This window comes from Protopterus annectens, chromosome 3.part1 (genome assembly GCF_019279795.1).
Source record: "Protopterus annectens isolate FY-2018-M chromosome 3.part1, PAN1.0, whole genome shotgun sequence".
Lineage (NCBI taxonomy): Eukaryota > Metazoa > Chordata > Ceratodontiformes > Protopteridae > Protopterus > Protopterus annectens.
This window is the reverse complement of record NC_056732.1, coordinates 805,446,863-805,457,311: the sequence shown is the minus strand read 5'-3', so window position 1 is coordinate 805,457,311 and position 10,449 is coordinate 805,446,863. Positions and strand designations below refer to the sequence as shown.

Below are 10,449 nucleotides of genomic sequence, written 5' to 3'. Positions count from 1 at the left end.
CTCTCATGCTTAAATTTCATGGGTGTGTGTTCAACTGTCACTGCAGTCTAGTATACAACTTTACTACTGTTACCAGGTCATATACTGATTCTAGGTGAGCTCTAGGTAAGTATCAGTCAGGAAGTAAGCAGCAGTGACTCAGTAGCTCAGTTTGTTAAATGCTTTGTCTGAAGTACATTTTGCACACACAGACCAGGGTTCAAATCCAGTGTTTTATAGCACTATATATTACAGTATCAGTCACAAAATTATTACAAATTTTCTCTCCACAGAACTACAGGAAAATGGATGAGTTAGCCCAAAGTCTGGGTAAATAATTGTGTGGTTAGATGTCACAGACTGTTAAAATCATTACCAGATATGTGAATATACAGCATAACATAAAGGAAACAAAATATAATACTAATAAACTAAAATGAAACAAATAAAATGTGTAATCATTGGTATAAATCCAAAATTTGAACAACTAACAAACCAACTGTGAACAAAGACCACTGAGAGGCAAACGACTGAACTCCACACATTTAATATAAAAAATAAAAATATATAAAACAAACAATGCACGTGAAGCACTTTTCATCCAGTTTAGTAGCCAAACTTCATCAGACAAACCACAGATAAAATTCATACCTTATATAGTGAATAACACACCATCCCTTCTGTTTAATTACAAGTTAATTACTTAATTGATCAACTGAAAGGTCACACCAAACCAACTTTTTTCTCCTCTCTTTTTCTTCATACAGAAACATCCTATCAATTCTTGCATAAGCAACTACATATAATTAACACTTTATATCCAACAATAAACATAATGTCTGCAGTATAAAATACATTCTAAAAATTATGTTTGTTAAAAAATTATTATATAAAAAGTTATCAACACAAGTGTATGTATAGATCCTTCATAATATACATAAAACATGAACTGTTATGGCAGCTCCATTTAGATGCAAGTAGGCCACCAGGTCTAAATGAAGTAACATCTATAACTTTTATTTTAGAACTAAGAAGTTTGTCTAGATGAGACAGCCCCTTTGAGCTACATTTAGTAATAAAATAAATTGACATGAGCAGATTTTATGTAATCAGTAGTATGCAATCCTTCTGTCACACATATTACCAACAACATGAGTATCTAACTAGAAATGTATCACTACATTAGCCCACAGTACCTCTTAGTAGTTATATATGTCCACCTGACATGCATGTGTTCTGTGTAGTTTACCACCTGCAGTTATGGTTTGGCCCATACTTCCCCATGCAGATAGCTTGAAAGGTATGTACAGTCTACAGCAGTAATAGTTCACTTACAATCATAAAGAAAAGACAGATCTGTAGAGTAGATAGCAGTATTGTTCTCCATGAAATAGACTATAATGGTGTTAATGGACTGTTTATTTCTCTATTGCCACACTCCTTATCTTCAGTTATTTATTATTGTTATCCATGTGTTATGGTTTACTCTAAACACTGTTGCTACATTAAACTTTATTTGGGTGCATGTGTTTTATTATTGTTATGTATTATAATGGTTGCATATTAACGTATTTTGTTGAATTACTTATGCTGTTAGCCTTATGCCCTAACTGTTACTGGCATGCTGTTAATATACTAAGTGTTACATTATTTAACGCTGTGCTCCATATAATATGCATTGAATGTGATTGGGCTATTTCCAATGTTCTGACATGCTGTTATTGCTGACAAATTGTTTTGTTCATAACCAAACTATACACATTGCTATACCTCTATCACCACAGCATGACAAGGTAGGCTAGGTCCTGCTGATCTGCCTATCCTACATTAGCTGGCTATGACTCCTGGTACCAGTTCATCTGGGACACAGGGTGGTGGTGCCCCTCCACTAGTCCTGCATCACCTATGGGTGGAACTGCATCAGGGGACAAGGCATGTCCCCCCTTGGGAGTGGTGGTGGAGGTGCTGTTGTCACCCAGGATCAACTACTGGCCATTGTGCATGGAATTGTTCATAGGAGCTATGAACAATGCCTGCACCAGATTGAGGGCAGGCTGAACAACCTGGGGTTGCTGGCACTGGAGCACAGCCTCCAACACAGCCACCTTCAGGGCAGTGAAGGAGCAGTGTTGAATGCCCGTGGGTGGGGTTGTCAGTCACGCTGCTGCCATCTGGAGGTACATGTGTCTGAGATTCCACAACACCCTCTGCATCCAAGGTGTCACACCACCCTTGTCTGCTGTCTTAGCTGTCTACAATTACCTCCCCATGTGTACCTATATACCTTCCTCAACATTCCAGTCTCTCCTTATAAAAAAAAAAAAAAAAAAAAAAAAAAAAAAGACCACCTGTCCCACAAAACATATTGCCCCATACATAGCTCTCCATTTCTCACACATGTTCAATGGACACAACTAATTTGGTCCATTTGGCTTGACAACACATTCATGTTGTCCTCACCCCTCTCTCTGGGATTTCAGAGTCCAAATTCATCCACAAAATATTTCACACTGAACAGCTGCTGCTGTACAAGAAATGGAAAGCTATGGTTCTTTCTACACACTTCCTCACATCCCTACCTGTCTTTCAGTATGTTTTTTCCCTGCTTGCCTCCATTTCACCACTGTCCTATCACCCCCTTTTTCTTTTCTTTTTAATTTTCTAGTATGGGTTTGCATGGAGTTAAGAGATGTGCAGTGCAACCCTGCTTAAAGGTGCTTTAATCTGCCTTAATGATCTTATTTATTTCTCAAAGTGCTAGGCACATGTACAAAATATTCAGCTCCGAGAAGTTTCAAACTTGGGCCCCTATTAACTATAGCCTACTGCATTAAACCACTAGGCCACAGAGATCTGGAGTAAGGTATGTGTTTCTAGCAATACATACTGATTTCCTCTGACAGACTGAAAGCAACCTGATGTGAAAAATGGGTGTGTACCTGGCACTCTGATGAAAAAATACAACAGTAGACAGCTAAATAACTAATAATGGAATACATGAGGCCTGGGATAGCAGGTAAATCTCCCCTTTTACCTGCAACATCTTTAAACACACATGCCAATGCATCCATGGCACAGTACATATGTTCAATTGGGACCCTGCTGCAAAACAACTGCCTTTGACAGCCATGCACATACTGATGGATTCAGACAATGTGCGTCACAGCCTCTATGTCTGCACATGTATCTGGCAACTAGACTGAATGCAGCATTGACTCAGTAGCTCAATTTGTTACACTCCATCTGTACAGAACATTTTGCCACACACAGTCCTGGGTCCAAATCCAGTATGTTGAACATCAATTACATTGTTGGGAAGACATCAAGTAATGACTGAGTCTTGCAGTTTTAATCCCAACAGGTTACTACTACAGAATTATCTGTTACCCAGTTTTAAAAGTCAAAGACATGCAGGTAGGAAAACACTGCACATATTCGTATAGCCTAAATATGTCACCTAATACTCTGTTATTGGTACTGTTGCATAACAGATATACCTTAAGCACATTACTTTATTGGACTGTAATGGATACCCCTACCCTGGCTCTGCTGTAGCAACAGGGCTGCCACTGCTGCAACCATTACACATACAGCTTGCTGACCTCCAAAGTGTACATACTCCCCTATGTGTCCTAAGTTGCAGCAGCAGCTGCAGCCTGGAGCATACACAGCAGTATATTAAGCTAGCTGCTACAAACCTACCATACCTCACAATCCCCTAGAACTACAGATCCAGACAAAAAACATGCAAAAAGGGGGGCAAAGCTCAAGCAATAGGGACACATTTAACAGTTTGCCCCTACAAAAATAGTCAGCTGATAGAATAACAGCTATCACATTAGCATGTATACTCTGATGGGTATGATGTGTGACACTTACATGTCTCTCACTTCTTAATGACCTCAACCCACAGTGTTTAACAATGAACCACCAGAGGATCACAATGTCATGGTACACTGGCCAAACATATCAGGCGTAACTGTGTACATACTTCACAATTCACAACAGTGGACATTATTTGTACCTTCCCTCAGTGATGCTGTAGTCTCCACACCTCACCAATGTCCATCTCAAAAACAAAAAAGGGGCCTTGGCCTACATGAAGGCCTTAAATATTGCAATGTGGTGCCATGTTATTGGCCAATGAAAGTACAATTTAGCTGTTTTGGATGCAATTAGCAAGTGTGAGACACAGGTTGGTGCATAGGCAATTACTTGGTAATGAGCATTACCTACAAAAGCCAAGCAACTACCTATGAGGAACAGGTCTGTATGATGTTTTGCTTACACAGATGATGGATTTGCTAGTTATTTGCAGAGGAACACCTCAAAAAAGGATTACCTCACTCTATAAGGTATGTAGTAGATGCCCCCATATAATGGGATGCAGATGGGAGGATGGAGGTTTGGGGAATAGTGGTATTGACATGCTGGTGATACTACACTGTCCAATTGGCTTGCCTCTCAACTTTTCCTGCTTTGAGTCAAATCCCAGTTCTACCCCTGTTACACCCTCCTACAATTGTTGGCTGTTGTAGGAAATGTAGTGGAATCTGTGTTAGACCCAGTGACACCAAGTGCGGTTGTACACTCCTGTAGCATCAAATGATGTAATGTAATGTAATTGACATCCTCTCAGTCTGTCAATGTCACACATAAATAGTTATGACATTGTAAAGGTGTCCCTGATGTACTCTAGCTAGGTCACTGATTTGTTGACAGTTGTCCCTCATTGGTTAAGTGCTATGGCTAACATATCTGTCAGCCCCCCTACAGCAAGGATTCAGGTCATAGCCATAATTAATGGGGGGGGGGGCACAGGCCCAAACTCAATGACAGAGAATACATATTGGCCATACAAAGAAAGACTATGAATACACTACCAGATGTTACTGTGTTTTCCAAAGGGTCTGGCATGTGACAGCCACATTGTCTATTGTCTGACAACAGCCATCAATGAATGGCCAACCATTTGCCAGATGTCCACATGTTTGTGCCAGAAGGACCACGTCTATGAGGCACAAGTTCACATTCCACAAACATCTGTGTAGTGGAGAGGTATGATGCCTACAGTGAACATATACTACAGCAGGTTTGCATTGCTGTCTGTTGTTGTGGCACACTGATATTGCTGGACTGTCTCCATATAGTTGTAATATCACACGGCTATTTGTCTGATAGTGGCTGTATGACATATTAGTGGGACCTTGCCCGTAGAGGACATACCACAGTAGACTGCAGTGATGGCTGTAGACACATACAGCAGAATCTGTCACGGCACACAGGGACATACTAGTATTGCTACTATCTTGGTGATAGTCACACATGTAGTGTGTTGATAGATTGTGGAATATGATGTGTGATGGAGCGGTGGATAGTGCAGGCTGTATTAGTTGTGCAGGACCTGTACATAGTGGATGTCCATGTATCTGGTCTTGTAATCTGTTCCCCTCTTGTTGTCTTTCAGGAATTATGTATGACAGGAGGCATGCACCATTCAAAGCTGCAGAGAATACTCTAATCCTGGATGGCCTCAGACTGCATCATCACATTCTGCAGTCTATGGGTCGCCAAAATCATGCCCAACACGCTGCATCATGGAGTGACCTTGTCAGGGCAGTTAACTAAATTGGCCAAGAGGACAAAACCTATGAGCTGGTCTGATATCGGGCCACAGATATGGTCAATGCTGCACATCAAAGGGCAGCTGCTGTAACCAGGGGATTGTGCTGCCACTGGTGGAGGGTCTACAATGGAACAAACACTTTCAGCCACAAAGGAATTCCTGGCAAACCTAGACTCAATCACCAGCTCCCAGGCATCCATCATGCCATACATCCTAGATATGGTTGCCACAGCATCCACATCAGAGGAACATCCAGGTAAGCTTACTTTGTTCACCAGTGTAATACTGTGTCAGTCATTGTGGCAGCCTCTGCATACCAGTACATAGCTGTCAGGTTTATCAGCATTGGGAGGGGTTCTTTTAATGCACAGTTGTGCACATATGCGAAGAATGTCAGCAGTGTAGGCAGTGTTGCATTTGTTACTGTACATGTGGATATACACACATACCTTCTAACACTGCAATATTTGATATCTTGTCTGTGTATGTTGTGTATTTGTGTATTGTGTATGAGATCAGTGATGAGAAGATGTGGGACTGGTAATGCAGTTGTGGCTCCTCATCTGTATGAGTCTGTGTGGATTACCATACATAATAGTGCAGGTAATAATGTAGTGATATTGTCTTCCTCCCCACATGTGAATGGGGGGGTTGGAGAATGTTTACCCCACATTCTTATGTCAGTGTCCCATTGGACTCTGATGATGATGGTAGCCATAGTGAGGCACAGGTGAGGTTGTCAGGGGCGGAATCTGTTCCAGAGATTGACATCCCTCTTCTACCCCATTGTCCCCACACACAGTCAGTACACCCCACACATACCCAGTCCCCATTGGCCACCGATATTTGACAGTCAGATAGCAGTGACATTAAACAGGACAGTGTGACAACTATGGTGTCAGTGAATGTAGACACTGGCCCTAGCCAGACAGCTGGTGAAGTCCCACAGAGGAAGATTGACAGGGATGCTCAAAGGAGGACTGCTGCCCATCCACCTCCTGTCACAGGTGTCACAACATGGGTCAGTGACTGCATCTTCCAGGCCATCACGGAGGCACAGGCATGTACCGAATGCAACACCAGACTGATATTCAAGGTTAAGTCTGACATCCGTGACTGACTCCACTGCATTGATGGATGGTTTCACTGATGTAGAGGACAGATGGTGGGCTGTGATAGAGTCTGTCTTTGCCTGCACATTGTCTGTGCTGGAAAATCTGGTTGGAGTAGGGTATTGGAAATGTGGATGTAGGTCAGCAACACCATCTGCTGCTTGTGCCCGTGCACAGTCATGGATCCATAGTGGCAGTACCTCCAGTTCTACAGAGGGAAGTGCGCTGTCCATACCAGAATGTGGCAGGCCATGGGCACATGGTCCTGGGTGGTCCTGTGGCAGACAGGAGACCAGCAGACAGCAGTCACCATCAGCTATTAGCTCCACATCTGTCCTTGGGCATGGTGGTGCCAGTGCCACTCCTGACAGAGCAAGTTGCTGTGTTCATGGCTGGAGATGGTGAACAGTCCACTCTACCATGTACGGTCCAGAGCTGTCCAAAATGCACATGTGTAGGTCTAGCACTGGCCTTGACTGTGTACACACACACCCTCAAACATCACTGTCACATGCAGGTCCCCAGCACAAACGCACACCACCTCTCCATGGCCCATCTAACCAGCACCCCTTCCTGACTCACACACATACTGTCAACTGTATGGCACAGCCTAGGCCTCAGGCACCCCCACACCACACCCTGTGCATGTGATGATACCTGTGCCACATCCCTGCCATCCAACACAATGCATCTGAAGTTTTCCAGGTGCAACTAACACTAGGTAAGACTGCAATCCAAACTGTAGTTTGCTACAGATCCCCCACCATGCCCCAAGATTTTCACTACACCTTTCTAAACATACTGTAAAACATTAAGATACAACCAAACACCCTAATACTGGGTAATTTCAACTACCCTATGATTAACTGGGAAAAATACTTGTGTACCAACACCTTTGCCCAACGCTTCTTGGAATTCATAAATTCCAATGCCCTGGATCAACTAATCCTTAGTCCCACCAAGGGCTCTAATATCCTAGACCTGGTCATTACCAACATTGGAAATCGATGCTCCACACCTATGGTCACCCCCTCGTTGGTCAGATCTGACCATAAGCTAATCATCCTTGACATCCACATCCCACCCCATCCCCCATTAAGGAAACCTCCATAAAAAACTTCTCCAAAGCCAACGTCATGCTACTTAAGTCAGAAGTGACAAACTTCATGACACCCATGCAGACGGGAACTGAAAGTTCACTTCCGTAATCTTACACTAAGGCACTGTATGAGCACATCAACTCATGTATGAATCATGCCATCCCCAATAGAACCAAGATGCTCTCCTCCAAAAAAAGGAAGCCAATCTGGTGGTCCCTTGCCATAAACAAACATTACAACAAAAGGAAGAAACTGTTGCAGAAAAGAGGAAAATCCCAGGATGCAAAAATCTCCCTTACCAGCCTCAGTAAGAAGCTGAGATCCCTCATAAAATCCTCCAAAGCTAGTTACAAAATAAAATTGCCAATGATTCCAAAGACACCCACAAGGCATTCTATAGCTATGTCAAGAATCTAAATGGTAATGCTCAGATCTCTTCTGAGCTACAACAGAATGGCATTAAATATACTGATCCCAAGGATACTGCCAATATCCTGGCAGATCAATTCAGTGCAAACTTCACCCATCTCAATACCAAAAGATTGCCAAATTCTGGTAATAACAGCCACACAGGTAAAAAACACACTCTCCACAGCTAAGAATACAGCATCCATGGGACCAGACGACATCCCAGGCTGTGTACTACATGAACTACAAAATTAACTGGCACCTCACCTAAGTGTCATGTTTAATAATAGTCTCACCTCAGGTTTCATGCCCACTGATTGGCACACAGCTACAGTTATTCCACTCCACAAGGGGGGATTCACCTTGGATCTCGGGAGCTACAGCCCCGTCAGTCTGATGAGCCTGATCTGCAAGACCATGGAACGTATTATCCTGGAACTTATAAACAAAGACATTGGCAGCCTTCAAACACTGGACCTCATGCAGTTTGCATTCATGAAGGGCAGATTGACTTCTTCAAATCAGTCTCCAGAACCGTGGACAAGGGTAAGGTGGTCCACACAGCCTATCTGGACCTTGCCAAGGCCTTTGACACCATCTCCTCTCTGGAATCATAGATAAACATACTAAGCTGGGCAGTAATACCTATGTCACTCGATGGGTTGCCAACTGGCTTACTGACAGAACCCACACTGTAAAATTAGCCGACTCCAAATCCAGCTCCAGACAAGTGACAAGTGGAGTACCTCAGGGTTCAGTCCTGGGACAGCTCTTGCTTGGCATCTACTTCTCTGAAGTACAAGCCAACACTAAGGGACTCTGGCTAACAAAGATCACAGATGATTGCAAACTGGAAGCCATTTTTGAATCCCCAAATGATGTGGATATTCTACAAAAAGGCCTTACAGAAACAGATGCTTGGTGCCAGAGCCATGGGCTCAAGCTCAATGCCAAGAAATGTATAATTATCCCCTTTGGGAAAAAACATGTACCCGTGAATTACCACATAAGTGGCAGTACAGTAAACACCGAAAATGTGTTAAGAGACTTAGGGAAACAGGTGGACAGTGGTTTCACCTTCAATAACCACATCACCACAACAGTCAGGAAATCCTTCTGTGTGGCACACCTCATCACTAAGGGCTTTTCATCCAGAAAAAAGGAGGTTGTTGTCCCACTGTACTCATTCCTCATTAGACCCATTATAGAATACAACGCCCCATTTGGTATGTACCTCTCAAGACATCTGCATCAACTGGAAAGGCCACAGAAATACCTCACTAAAAGAATCACAGGCCTAAAGCAGATGCCCTATGCTGACCATCTAAAAAACACTCCAGCTATACTCTGTCACATATCGTCTACTCAGAGGTGATCTCTGCTTAACATACAAGGCCATGTCAAACCCAGAGCTGTTGGACATGCTACACTTAAAGAAATCCCAATCCCTCAGAGCTACATGCTCCAGGGATCTAAATCTTGTCATCACAGTAAACAAAACATGCTGGTGGGATAGGTCCTGACCCAGAGACTCCCCAGACTCTGGAATAGACTGCCCATACATGTCAAGCAGAGCACCTCTTTGGCCGCCTTCAAAAGGAACCTTGATGATTGGATGGGAGATAAGAAATTCACCCCGGGGATCATGTCAGTTGCCCTGCTAGACAGGAGTCCAGGGAAGTAAATACTGTGGGAAGAAATAGCCATGGAATTGTTATGGCTAGGCTTGTATAGCCCCTAGGCCCGATAGCCTAGTACCAATCTATGAGCCTATGAACTTATGTGGGGGACATGCAAATATGTGTCTGATGCACAGGGTGACTACACTACTTTCAATGTACTTGTGTAGTACAGTATTGTTATGTAATGGCAGGTGTTGTGGGCCATGACAGGTACTGTGTGCTGGTATGTGTCATGACTGCACAGCAAACTTTTTTCTGTGCATCTTAGTTGCATGATATTAGACTGGTGTTAGTATGACAGAATGACAGGTGTATCATGGACCTCTGTATGTTTCTGTTCCAGGGGTTTGAGTGGTTATTCCATGGACACATGGTGGCAATACAGTAGCACAGGATGGCATGGCAGCACAGCAAAAACATGACCTTATCAAGGTACAGCATTATTCGTGCATAGTTTCCTAGGTGCATATGTGTAGAAGGGTGTGTTTGAGACAATGGGCAGCCAGCGTAATTATGCATTCATACTTTGTGACAAGGTCTGC

The 10,449-nt window shown here is 43.1% G+C and overlaps 1 protein-coding gene across 1 annotated transcript in view; it reads right to left on the bottom strand.

The window, feature by feature from the left end:
- Positions 1 to 6,503: 6,503 nt before the first annotated feature.
- LOC122797723 (1,25-dihydroxyvitamin D(3) 24-hydroxylase, mitochondrial-like) overlaps positions 6,504 to 10,449 on the bottom strand; it is a 199,638-nt gene continuing 195,692 nt past the window's right edge. Inside the window, exon 13 of the mRNA XM_044066253.1 lies at positions 6,504 to 6,992. Within this exon, the coding sequence (XP_043922188.1) occupies positions 6,504 to 6,992 (489 nt within the window). The remainder of the gene's footprint in view (positions 6,993 to 10,449) is intronic.